General features: G+C 37.9%; 1 protein-coding gene and 1 long non-coding RNA gene across 12 annotated transcripts in view; one reads left to right on the top strand and one right to left on the bottom strand.

The window, feature by feature from the left end:
• wu:fj29h11 (uncharacterized) overlaps positions 1-3,156 on the top strand; it is a 57,825-nt gene extending 54,669 nt beyond the window's left edge. For all 3 annotated transcript variants that reach the window (XM_022667890.2, XM_007257235.4, XM_049464617.1), the window contains 3 exons: positions 790-1,008; positions 1,437-1,602; positions 2,179-3,156. In XM_022667890.2, coding sequence (XP_022523611.2) covers positions 790-1,008; positions 1,437-1,602; positions 2,179-2,752 — 959 coding nt within the window. In that variant the 3' untranslated portion in view covers positions 2,753-3,156. The remainder of the gene's footprint in view (positions 1-789; positions 1,009-1,436; positions 1,603-2,178) is intronic.
• LOC107197834 (uncharacterized) overlaps positions 1-14,346 on the bottom strand; it is a 32,738-nt gene that overhangs the window by 6,679 nt on the left and 11,713 nt on the right. For all 9 annotated transcript variants that reach the window (XR_007424424.1, XR_007424427.1, XR_007424428.1 and 6 more), the window contains 2 exons: positions 2,190-2,617; positions 752-1,016 (listed from right to left, as the gene is read on the bottom strand). This is a non-coding gene — a long non-coding RNA (uncharacterized LOC107197834). The remainder of the gene's footprint in view (positions 1-751; positions 1,017-2,189; positions 2,618-14,346) is intronic.

Genomic DNA, 14,346 nt, shown 5'->3' with positions numbered 1-14,346 from the left:
AATAATAGTGGCCACACAAAATAGAAACACTGGGCACAATTTAGCCATTTTTACATAGGGGTGTGTACTCACTTTTGTTACCAGTAATTTAGCCATTAAAGGTGAACTCTGCTGTGAAATGGACTCTGACAAAAAAAAAAAATCATACTCTATATCAAGATTTAACACACTCAAATAGCCCACCTCCATTCACCACCAGCATACCGAAATACAGCGCTTTTGCGAAGAAATCATTATTTTTACACCATTGATAAGCTCAAAGTATACACATAGCTATGATATGCCTTCATTACTAGTATTTTTAAGCCTGATGGTAGCATCTGTTAAAAGCGCTGTATTTCTAAATGCTGCGAAAGAACAGAGGTGGGATATTCATCAAATTGTGTGTTGGGTTATTTTGAGGGCACAGCAAATTCACCCAGTTATACAAGCTGTATACTGATTACTTTGCATTGCATCAAAGTGTCATATTGTCAGTGTCCCATAAAAAAATATATATTTACAAAAATGAGATACTTAAGATTGCTCTATTTAAATGTGCATTCAAAAATATTTTGATAATATTTTCACTTTTATTTATTATATTTACATAATATCTTCAATATTAATACTCAAACAAATCTCAGTGACCCTTTCTAAGTGAGATGTGTTAAAATAATTTAGATTGTCTCATGTCTTTCATTTTAGTTTGTAACAGAACAATTAACAGTAGCCATTCAATTAGAAGTCATATAACTAGTCAATATATTACCTTTTACGTGTCTTTCCTGTTTGGTTTTGTGCATGTAGGAGCAGGAAGTCAGGCTGTGGATGCAGTGATGAAGATGTGGCCTCCTCCAGCACCTCCAACTTCCTCAGCGGTTCCAGCTCAGCGGGGCTCTGGAGCAGAGAGGACCCCCTCCAGTGTGAGCTCTCAGGGGAATACGGGAGAGTTCCAACAACACAGCACTCCATCAGGAGCTCCTAGTGCTCCTGTCCCCAGGGCAAGTGGCTGCGCCCCTCACTCAGGTTAGTCGCTGTGACAGAAGAACATCATCAATGACAGAATTAGGTGGTGGTGGTGGTTCCACCCGACCAAAAATAAAATTGATTTGTATTGCTAATTTGTGAGACTAAGAGGCTATTACAAATTTCTGGAAAGCCATTAACTTGGATTAAGTATTAGAGTAATAATGGCAAAATTATATGATGATTAATAATTCAGATTAAAGTAATAACTATATTGTGCAATTTATATTAGTATTATTATTCTGCTGGATAATTGCTGCATATCTCACCACAGAAATTTTTATATATCGACACTGGACAGTAAAACATGTATATAGCGTTTTTTTTTCCCAGGGTTTCTTTGTATTGTTTTGTAGTGTTTTAAACTTTTTTTTTTCTGCTGAACCAAATCAGCCTGTAATGTGTATTATCCCTATAACATCATCCAGGTCCCACAGAATCAAGACCAGCACAGACTCTCCAGGATATTCGCCAAGAACCCCCTGCTGAGCCCAGCCCGACTCCTGCTGAGACGCCTAACCTAAGCACAGACAAGATAACAACTGAGAGCAGTCCAGCAACTGAAGAACCACATACATCACAACCTCCACAGCCGTACGTTATGTTTCCAACCAATAAGCACCAATCCTCAACATTAAAGAAACCACCTAGCAATTCCATAGCAGCCACTTACAGCTACCAACTATCTGACAGTTTTACACTTGTGACCACTGATTAAACCTTTAGCAACGGCTACACAACCCTAGACCAACCATTTGATATTCAATTGCAACTACATATGAACACCAACACACCCAGCTTGCAATACCATAGCAGACACTTGGCAACTGCCATGCAACTCATTAGTAACCACCCAGCAACACCATAGCAATGTCATACGAACCATTTAGTATACTATAGCAACACCCCTGCTGAATTTTACTTTATTATTATTATTATTATTATTATTATTAATAAAATATCTTAACTATTAATACTCAGACTTAAATCTCAGTGACTCTAAGCCCCACCAACAACTATTCAAATGTCTAACATAAACCATATAGAAAATGATTGTTTTCTAAGTGAGATTCCTAAATGTATAAATTTTATTTTGATTATTTAGCAGTTTGTTCCGCATATGAAGGCAGTCTTTGATTTTTCCAAATGTGTGTGTTTGTATGTGATTAGGGTTCACAAACCAGTTCAAGCTCCAGAGATAATCACAAGCCAGTTCCAGGGAGGCAGTCCTCAGCGTCCACTCATTCCACTGGACAGTGCGGTGTGGACCAAACCATTGACCGCAGAAGCCGTTCTGGAAGACCTTGTGCTGGACTGCAGCCTGCCTCAATCCCTGCAGCTGGCGGAGGACTTTGATGACACAACTGATATCGGCAAATGGGGAGAGCAGCTGGTCTACTCTTTCCTCACACACTGGAGAGACACCGGCAGCGGACCCAGTGAGGTCGTCTGGTACAACCAAAGTGGTGAAACCGGCCAACCTTGTGACTTCAAGCTGACCTTCGCAAACGGCCAGAACGGCACACGAGAGGTGTTTGTGGAAGTCAAGACCACAGTGAAACGGGAGCGGCACTTCATCCACTTGTCAGCCAATGAGCTGGACTTTGCACTGAAAGAGAAGGATAAGTATCACATTTACAGAGTGTACGGAGCCGGAGATTCACAAAACGTCCGCCTGTGTCGCATCAAAAACCTCGCCCAGCACCTGCATTCCAAAACACTGGAGCTGTTTCTGTTTGTGTAGCACTGACATATTTTACCCTTTTATATAGTTTTAATTTTCTGTTGTGTCTCTGTGTTTTAGTGCACTGATAAAATATAAATCACCACTTCTGTTTTCATTGTTCACGTTATGAAGTAACAGCCAGCTTTTGTGGGTTTTAAATAGGATTTTAATTTATTTTATTTCATGTTGTAAACAAGTTTTTAATTCCTTTTAATTCTTATTTGTTCAGATTGTCACTATTAAATATGTCTATCTTGTTTTAAGTTTTGAGAAACTGGTTGTTGGTTCTTTTTTTTATTGTACTTTATGCATCTTTAACAAATCCTTATTTAATTTCACCAGAACTGGACCAAAATAGAGACACAACATCTGTGTTGATTATTACACTGATATTCATTAAAGAAGAAAGAGAAAGAAAGAAATGTGTTTTACAGCTGACTTCTTTTACACTGAAAGAAAATAAAAGGAACTAAATTACCTAATATAAACTCATATGTTTGCAATATGTTTGTGCTGTTGATTTATTAAAGTAATAGTATCTTAGTACAAAAATATGTTTGTTAAAAAAAAAAAAGTAAACCTTAAACTAAACGCAGTATTATGGTAGATCTTTTAAAGGAATACACGTCAAGCAGTATAAAAAAAAATTACAAAAATGAATATAACATTTAACAGCATGCATGTGTACTAAGACAGATAATGATTAGGAAAAAAATACATATTAGACTTAATAAATAAAAAATAATTCGCTTTTTAGTGTCTGACAGTGTGAACAGCCAAAAACTTAGTTTATAATGATATACCTTTACCTTTACATTTTAAAATTTACATTTATATTTATTCATCAAATAAGAACTTTCAGAATTAATAGCCTGACCTTTAATTGCTTTAGCATCTAAACAGTTTCAGACCAGTTAAGTCATTTGGATCGTTCCCGTCTATTTTAGTCTATAAACTCTGCTCATCTTGTCCAAGCAGAACACAGCACTGACACTCCCACATTCCAGGATAACAACTGTAGGCTCTGTGTGGCTGGTATAACACATGATGGAGCACCGAGACATTTTGACTGACCAGCAGAAATCACCAGACCTCAGACCTAATTCTCAGACTGGAACAGCAGGTGAAATGCTGAAATAGACACGCATTACTCAAGCTTAACTGAGGAATCTCTGCCTGATAGGATTGACACGCTTGTGAAAACACGCTGTCCATTTCCATGGCAGAAAAACTGATAAATGTCCATTACAGTACATCCATTCTATTCCTTGTGGACCAAGCTTGTGATTAAAAGAAAACACTCATTGTTTTTGAATTGAATGTTGAATATTCTGTAAAGTCATCTACATAATATTGTGGTGAATTTTAAACCTGTATTTTATTGAGTTGTGATGCAACCACGGAGTAACATCCTGCTGAATTAGGTTACAGTCATTTAGCAGAAGCATCTGAGTGTAATATTTTCTTGGTCCTTTTTATTGTTCACCTTAAAATTTTACACTGAAGTTATTTCATATTGTATTTGATTGCAGTACAATGAATAAATATTGGAGTACTGAACATAGAGAGCAGAACACCATGCTTACAGTGTTGTTTGATGTTGGTCTGCAGATCAACAAGACCAGTGAGTAATTCTCAGCTATGGAGTCTCCCTGTCCTGTACATCTTACTGCACTGTTTGAACACATGCTCCAGTTCAGGAAAAGCCTATTACTGAGTGCACCACAAGTGCAAACTAATTAATAAAATTAATGAGTATCCTAATATCCTATAAAGGAGTTCTACAAAGCCTCCTCAATTTAGAGGGTACAAATTAATGGACAAATTATCTTAAATGCTATTTCATGGGCTATTCCTTTATTAATCCATCATCGCTTAATTAGGTATAACTAGGTATTGAGTTGATTCCAGGTGTGACATTTTTATTTGGAAGCTACTGTGAACCCACAACATGTGGTTAAAGGTACTCTCATTGGTAAAACAGACCATCATTAGACTGAAAGTCTAAGTGAGACACAAAAACCAACAAAAAGGGGGTGAAGTAAAACCCTGCACAACATCCAACCAAAAGTAGAACATTCTCCAGGGAGGTAGGTGTATCAGTATCTCAGTAATGTAAAGAGAAGACTTCAGGAGAAAACAAGACATCTGAAGACGCTAGCACAGTTCTAGTACAGCGTTCTTTTGACATGCTCATGCAATGAGAAAAAAGAAATCCTGTACAGAAGAAAAAGATGCATCAAGATGCATTGATAATCGTTTTATAATTGCATCGGAGCTATGAATCATAATCAAATCAAATTGAAAGGTGCCTAGAGATTACCACCAATAATGTATTACACATCAGGGGTTCTTAATGGTGTAGCATTGCCTAAATAGGTCCAGCAGAACTTAGGAAATACTTTATAGGTTAGAGGCGTTAGTGACGCTGTTTATTTCAACGATGTTATTCCCATCACTGGCCATAAATGATTCATGTATTTTATGTGCTTTTTTTATTATATTTGTCATCATAAATTGAATACACTGGGCAATATGGCCCTAAAATAATAAGGATATTTAATTGTATTTTCGCAATAACAATACTCTTACTTTCAATACAAACAAACACAGAAATATTAAACAATAAAAGAATTTTATCAGATTTTTAACACAAGTCAATGATCCAGAATGTCATGATACTAATAATGCACTTAAAATATCTCCATATATCCAGAACTGTAGTAAAATAAATGATACTGGACCGATATAATCTGTCTCTAGTAGATATATAATGGGAAATGAGAACAGCGTTGCTAAAAAAAAAGTAGTAGTACCCTAATGTGATAAGTAGGGGTCGGTGATATGGCATGATATTTTAGGGTATAATATCGTTTTCATTTTGACCTCAGCACAGAAAAGCACAGGTTAAATTATTATATTATATTATATTATATTATATTATATTATATTATATTATTTAATGCATTCAGAAACTACTATTTGAGCTGTAAAAAAAATACACTGATACACTGATACAAACGTTAATCTGTAGGCTACTGCACATACATGCATGCACTGTTCTCTAGTTCAGGGGCGACAAAAGCATCGCGCGGTCTGGAACCTGCTCTTCTACTGGCTGAGAACCAAGGGGGCGGGGCCTTAAGCACGGTGCTGAATGCGGTTATTAGCGGAGGATTACAGAAGGCGTGGCTTTATAAATCGACAATTGGCAGATTCCCGTAGAGGGAAGGGTCTTTTAGCCAGGGTTCCAAAAGCTGCTATTGGCTGAGGCGCGCCGGGGGGCGTGTCTCTCCGTCGGTTCTGTGAGGCTTTGATTTGGGATCGGGAGCTGCGGAGACAGGCAGACAATAGCGGAGCGGAGCTGAGCGGAGCGCAGGGACAGCCGGCCGGACACCAGAGGAATCACAAACAGGACCAGGAGAGTCCAAATGCGGATAGAGGAGAGACTGAAGAGCAGGAGCAGAGATAAACAGAGAGAAATAGAGAGAGACAATGCCCTGCCTTCATCCACTAGCCGGGATATCTGCAGCCTGAGCGGACAGGTTAGACACACAACAAGGACAGATTGAATGGTGAGTAAATCCTGACAGACACTGCAGATCACCTGCACCACAAAACACCACTCATCCTCCTGAGGGGTCAGCAGTGCCACAGTCTGTGTGTGTGTGTGTGTGTGTGTGTGTGTGTGTGTGTGTGTGTGTGTGTGTGTGGAGAATATTAGCCTGTATGGTTTGGGATGAGCTCTGTTGGTGGTGCTGCTGCTGGCTGTTGGTAAATACAAGGCTGCTGCTGCTGACTGGTATATTATTTCAGCAGCACTGCGGACTATCTATATCCATTTATTCAGCTGGTGGCAAACAGCACACACACACATATTATATTGTACTGCAAAACGAATGAAAATGATCCCTAGTGTATTCACTTTATGACAACAAATATAATAGCAAAAGCCAATAAATGAATACATGAATAATATGTATAATGCATAATATGCAAATGATAAGCATGCATAAGAAAGTCCCATTAGTTTCAGAGAATGGACTCTATTGCTGCTGGCTGGCCTGTACTGGGATCATTCTGTTTTGTTGGTGAGCTGCTGGAGACAGGATGAGTCAGGATCCTGTAGGTCACCCAATGGCTCAGCAAGAAAGGAAAGAAGAGAAAAAACAAACCTCTTACAGGTTAGAAAAACAAAAACAAACAAGGAGAACTGGTGACCAAAGCGAGGCCAGTTTAAGACACCATGCAGCGAGATAATATAATGGCCCATACAGCCTGCAGTGTGATAAAGAGGAAAACAGCAGCCACACAGTCCTATATTACACACTCATACCAACACAGGACACTATGCAGAATGTGTGTGAATGTTGTTTGTCTAGACACACAGTGATTGTTTCTCATACAGATAAATAGGCTGCACTGAATGAATATAGTATGTTTAGGCTGGTAAACTGACACGTTTTGGTTTCTGATTTATACGTCAGAATAAGCCTGTCACTTTTTAATAAGCTTCTTTTTTGGGGGAAATATTGAACTAGAAATTTTCCAGCTAAAGGTTATTATTGTTACTTTATTCCAGTCATTTAGACAATGGAATTTGAATAAAAATACTTAAATATCCTAAATAAAAGAAAGCTTAAAACAAACCATGCCACTGTTTTAAATAAAGTCAATATATCAGTTTATTGATGTTAATGTATTCTTCTTGCTAACTAAACACAATGGCCATTGGGCAAAATTGAAGTCAGCTAAAATGATTAAGGTTCTGTCTATACATTGTATGATAAGTGGATAACACAATTATTGTGGCAGGTCTTTGTCAGAGTAAAAAAAAAAGTAAATGTCCCTGTTTATGTATGGAAGCTTAGTAATAATAACACTAACACTGAAGTAAAACTAACCCCACAGTGTGGAGGATGTACTTCAGACTGGCTTAAAAATTTGGTCATCCATTATAGCAAACCAAAAATATAAATAATATATTGCTGAATGAAGTTACTTTCATAGTGAATCTGGGGATTGTGAAAATAGACATCAGATGTGAATATTATCAGGTGAATATTAAGATAAAACAAAAGCATGTTCAACCAAATATTAATATGTGGCACACTTATTTGAGGCTTTTTAGTAGGGCTGTGCAATATTGGGGGGAAAAAAACTAAAATTTGTTAGAATGCAACATTTGATAGATATATCCCTGCCACTGGTAGGCAGTGCACATTTTTACCTTTTTTATCAAGCAAGCTCTAGACGTGTACAAATGAATTTGCCTGTTGTGACATCACATGTTCTGCTATTTGTAGATGTTTGTGCTACACAATGCAGCAATGATTTTGAAATAATATATACTGTGCAGCCCTTGTTCTTAGTAATGGCAGTTGTTCTACATAGAACTATGAACAACCAGAATCCTGGATGTAGTTGTTTGATCAATGTGTTTTTTATCCAAGAAAACATCCTGTATATGGTTCTTCAAAGAATGGACTGGTGCCAACCAGCCTAGAAAAGGGGGGAACAAACTCTGTATTTCTTACAACCAGCATACCAGAGTAAATATTTTTTTACACACAAATGAAATATATAACATCAATTATATCTCAATATTTTATTAACATAATTTTAGCAGTCTGTTTCTCACTCACTCACACACACAAGTTAGCAACCAATTAGCAAAATATCATCCACTTGGAAATAAAATCATAGCAACCACCTAGGATACTGTAGCAACTGCCTAGCAACCATTTAGCAACATCAAAAACCAAACCACCTGGGATTTTATAGTAACCACTTAGCAATGTCATATCAGCCTGTTATCAACACCATAGTAATCAACTAGCAGACACTCATCATAGCATCAACCACCTGGAATACCATAGCAACCACTTAGCAACAGTATAGCTGGAACCTTGCAGTCAATACCAGATCAACCACATGGGATACCAAAGCAAGCTCCTACCAATAATTTAGCAACACTAAAACAACCAGCTAGCAACACCATGGACACCACCTGAAATAGCCTCCTTTTGGCATACCATAACAACCACATAGGAAGAGTCTAGCAACTGCCTGGAATTGGAAACCATTCTGAAAATGCACACTGCTTTGTTTTTTTCTCAGATTTTAAAATGATAATGAGGAGCATCTTCAAATCTTCAAATGATAAGTGAACTGTGATGTGTAAAGGTGATAGATCCGTTTTCTGAATGCCTTTCTGAAGGACAAAAGTGTTTTTATAGTCTCTTTGGAAGTTAAAAAGTCAGTAACTGAAGAAAAGAGGCTTATACGGATGGTGTTGGCTTTGGATGTAGGGCAGTCACACAGTTCACTCACTGACCTCACTTACCTCATTGAAGTGGAAGTGACCACTGACCACATTAGGCTTCGCTGGATTTGCTGGGACAGTGTGTACCTTTTTTTTTTTTTTCAATGTTTGAAGCAGTCGCAGGTGTGTGTGTGTGTGCGTTTGAGTGAGTGACCATGTGTTTAGCATTTTGAAAGACAACAGCAACAGCATTAAAGTAGAACTCTGGTGTGAAATGGACTTGGGTACAAACTTTTGTCGAACAGCCCACCTCCGTTCACAACTAGATCAAAATTAAATAAATATAAAAATATCAAAACTGTTTTGTAAAAGACATAAAAATTGAACAAATCATATCATAAAATTGTCCCTGTTATGCATGTTAATATAGGTGTGTAATTTAATTAAAAAATTGGTGTCCTAGCAAGGACTGAAGATGCAAAGTGTCTAAGTACAAAACACTAATTTATAAAATCTAAATAAAAAGTTTACTTGTTATGCAATCAGAACTGTGGGATCTAATATCTAATGACAGAGTACAACACTGCGATCAATCTAGAAAATTGATACAGTGTTGCAAAACATATTAATCAGATACTTTGTTATATATTGAGATTTTCTTCCACCCTGACTGTACAGTAAGTCAATGAACAGCAGTGCACAAGAGCCTTTGTATTTCGCTCTGGTCCTCTTTTTGACACCCATGTGGTCTGAGCACAAGGTGGGGGACTCACAGCTTTTAATTAACGATTCAAGAGATGGACGAGCTCCACAGGCACTGCTGTCTTCTGCTACTTCACAGGTGTAACATTTTACAGATATCCCCTCATATCTGCCTGTAAAACCAAGAGCAGAGCATTGCTCCTATCTCTGACTGGGACTGGTGTTATGTAATGCAGGGGGGCATGAGGAGATTGAAAAACTAAGCTGTCAGAGGAGGTATTGGCTGTAGAGGGCTCACTCAATTACCGTACCTTTGAAGATTTTGCAGCGAATGAAACGGTTTCTCACTGTCTGGAAAGCTGCCCGCTCGGCAGGGCTGTGGAACGACTCTCTGGATTTGCTGGCACAGAAAGCCTGGCCTGTGTTTTTGCACCTGTCCAGCCCTTCACAAGTAATCATACTCCCTTTTAGCTAAACAGCAACATCATATGCAGCTCCAGCCCTGTGCTAGGCCTGTTGAGCCGTGTTAAATGCTCACGTTGTGGATTTTACTGACTCAGGGTTTTTTAAAGCAACTCAAGCAGCGATAAGAGCTGTAGGCTGGAACAGCTGGATCACTGATTGGCTCAAGTTGTGCCAGTTGTTCTGTCAGCAAAGTTTAATTCCAAAAATACCTACACCAGTGGGTTCAAATCCTGGTCCTGGCCTTACTTTACTCCTGTTCAGCACAGTTCAGGGTAGGGCTGGACAATAGGGCAAAATGTATAATCACATCTTTCATCACTTCAGTCACTAAAATATAATTTCATAATAATTTCATATCAATATATAAATCCAGAGGGGAAAAAAAATGTCTGTACCCATCAATGAATTGGTACCTACAAACTAATGAAATTCATGAATATTTATTCATGCAATGGTTCCTGTAACTATTGTAAATTCGTCACAAACTATTTCTATCATATATATATTGATATTAAATTATTGTCTAGACCAAATTTAGTGCTTTCCCTGCTGTAGTACACCTGATACAGCCAAAAACAATCCCAACCTTTTTTATACAATATGCATAATGTTATAAAGTTTTTGTACAATTTCGGGACTAAATATAAGAACTAAATATGCTCTTTTGAAACTTACATTTATTATATCCACAAACATAAGTTATTCTCAAACATTTTTTCATAAAATTCCCCAAATAATGCTCTCAATAGTCCAATACCTGCAAAACAATCTGGGTTTGTCAGCATTCTAATTGTTGCATTTACATGCACTTGGGGAATCAGATCATGGCAAAAAATTTAATTTCAACATTGCAACCAGACATTAATCTTGCAGAACTTCAAAAATTCCCCTGTGTTTTTTGTAAACATGGACCTTACCGGCAGATATACTTTATGATATATTTTATGCAACACTGCCTTCTGTATATTTTCTCAATACTGCTGCAAAGAATGGGAAGTTTTTATATAAATTTTATACACATTTCTAGGTCTTAATTCTATCTAAGAAATCAGAACATGCTGTTTATATGACCGCTTGAATAAATCAGGTAACTACAGAAATCTGGTTAAGTATATCTGATTTTGTTGCCAGTCATTGGTTGTACTGACCCAGGAAAAACAGTCAGACACAAACTAATTTTGGGGCAGTTACTCAGACAGGGATTAAGCCTAGTCTTGGACTACATACAATTTTGAATGGAGATTTTCCACAGAAAGGAAAAAAAATAGTCTGACTAGGCTTAATGTCTGGGAAACTGACCCATAATGTCTATATGGACAAAAGTATCGGGACACCTGCTCATTTAACCATATTGCGCAGTGAGGATTGGATTGCTTCCAGTGTCGAGAGTTAGTTAGATCAGGATGTTGGATGATCTTCAACTCCCCCTACTTCCCCAAATCCATCCCAAACTGCCCAACTCCTCTGTAAGAGTACTGGATGGAGTACCATTATTTCAGAGAGCACAGTTTACATACGTTAGGCATAGTGTCAATATGTTTAATATGTTCAATATGTTTATCTGCTCCAGAGAGTTCTATTCTAGTGGTAGTAGGAGTTTAAGACTAGTTTTGGAATACACTGTATTGTAAATGAAGATTTTCTACTGAAAGGAAATTTTTGTCTACAACTAGGCTTAATCTAGACCCTTTCTGTAAAACCTATTTTGTTACATTTTGATTTTAAATCACAGCAACATTTTAATGAAATGGTCACAGGGATAGGGTTTGTTTTGAGGGCCTTGAACAAACAAGATTTAAAAAGGTCAGTTTTGATTTCAGCTAGACATTATGTAAACCATTAGTCAGCATTTATGATTTTTCAAGTCCTAGTGTCTTATTGAGGCCAGCAGGTTGCAGATTTGCAGTCTAAGTGAAAGGGGACGTTGCATTTGAGGTTAGTTTAGAGAAAGTTTTCCCTCAGTGCCCCAAGAAACACTCGTGGGAAAGCAGAAAGACCTTGAGCAACATGAATAATCTAGTGGGGAAGTTGGGGCTGAGAGAGCAGAGTTGACTTCGCTCTTTTTTTTTTTTTTTTTTTCACCCTCGGTCTGCATTCCCAGGCCGCAACCTCAAGATAAGTGCGAAGGCAGATGAATGGTGAACACAGCTCTGGTGCTGGAGCAAGGCCTCGCCTTAGGGATAAGCATGAAGTGCTTTAGAATGTTGCATTTCGTGGCTAATCGTTTAGAACAACAAAGCTGCGGCTCCGAGGCTGAGGAGGGAGGAAAGAAAGGAAATGGGGTGACTATTCAAACACTCTTCATCTCACTCCTGACCTGGAGGAACTGTCACTCCTCTGTGCACATGAAACTGGTGTAAACATGGAGGGGAGACCAGTTTACATTTTCATAAATTGCCTCTTTCTCAGTTGGTCATGATGGTGGTCTCGGAGGTTAAAGCTACACTGTATTGTATTGTGTTGTACATCGTCCTCTGGAATGACTTACACTCTTTGAAAAGATGAATGTTTTGTTTGTGTGGCACTTCAAAAATATACACCCCAATTAAACTGAAGACATTTATGTGGGTTTGTGGGGCAATATTTTATATTACCTTTATGGGTAATACTCATAAAAAAATAAACATTGTTAAATGGTGAATGTCTCAAACTTATTAAACATTACTTCATGCTTAAGAATGTTGTAAATAAAAACGAAATAAGATAATAATTTTAATAATTAATAATGTCTTAAATAGTGTTAATTAAAAATATGTTGATATTCTGTCATAAGCACTGTTCAGTAATGCAACCTTATTTTGACCAAATAACCATATTTGGCTGATCATCTTATCCAGAGCGACTCACATTGAAACATGTATTTGTAACAGGTACAAGAATGTAGCCTCTTGGCCAAAGACATGGATTACACTAGCATTTTCAGAAATGTGACTTTATCTTGAAATTTAACCAGCTGTTTTACCAAAGCTTTTTTGGTGCTTTTTGAAAGGGTGTATAGGCAACATTTTACATTCAGATTTTTGCATGTTAACAACCTTTGCTTCACCAACTTTAAAAAAAAGCCTGTATAAACTACTGTAAAACTCATTTGAGATGTATTTCTGACTGAGAGTGGCTCTATGTTTAGCTAAAAGTTTCAGCTGTTTAGTTTCTAGGAAGTTAACTGACTAATTCATAACTTCAAACATAAGAATTTGTGAATTTAAGTGACAGCAGCTGAATTTGTGAAATGATTTGGTTGTTTGGTACAGTAATTCTGAATAGCCTACACTAAGTCAGAAGTATATCTGAAACATAGCATTAATACAATTAAGTTCAACGTCCTTCATGTTGAATCAACTTAAAAAGGTGCGTGCATATCATTCCCTTGAAAATCCAACTGTTTTTTTGTGTGCTAATGCTTTCTGCACAGTGGAGATGGAGGTCTATACAATGTGACACCAATTGAGACTCAGTGTGGTTGTTAATAGAAGGTACAGTTATAAAACCAATCCACTGCAGGAACAGTACAACACTCCTCATTTCCAGCCCATTGTGCCGCACACTCATGCTCTGCGTTTTGCATCTGTTTGCCTTAAAGCCATGCAGCGCTGACATTGTCTTTGACCTAGTGAGTCATATTGCTCCAGCCCAGCTTCCATTTTGTCGTGTCCCTCTGACTGAGCAGTGGTGGTGGGAATGTCTGCTTTACAGGCCCAGCTCCTGCAGCCTACTTCATAAATCCACCTCCAGACTATTGGATTGGTCTGTTGGCGTTGAAAGAGCTATGGTCTAAAAATCAAACACGACATACCGGGTGTACCGGTTGTAGGCTGAATTGTTTTTGGAGTGGGCCTGAGAAAGTGTGGGTGGTCCACTAAGGTAGATTTTATAGTGTATGCATTTTTCCTCCCAAACACATGACTTGTCTTACAGTGTTATCTATAGCATTATCTTCATCATCAGTAAATAAAACACATTTATATTGTGCCTCTCAAGAAAACTTTCAAAAACCACAATTAAGACTACATAGCCCTCTAACTGTACATTCACACCGAACGCGATAAAATCGCTCTGTGTCGCCTGTCCAACAGGCGATGAGTCGCTTGGGGGCGTGTCTCACTCAGAAGGAGCTGTCGCTGGTGGGCGTTTTCCTAATCCGCCTATCTACAGAATTCCTAAACCATAAACAGTCGTACAG

The sequence above is a fragment of the Astyanax mexicanus genome, chromosome 15, assembly GCF_023375975.1.
Source record: "Astyanax mexicanus isolate ESR-SI-001 chromosome 15, AstMex3_surface, whole genome shotgun sequence".
Lineage (NCBI taxonomy): Eukaryota > Metazoa > Chordata > Actinopteri > Characiformes > Acestrorhamphidae > Astyanax > Astyanax mexicanus.
The sequence above is the reverse complement of the archived record's forward strand: the minus strand, read 5'-3'. Positions and strand labels throughout refer to the sequence as shown.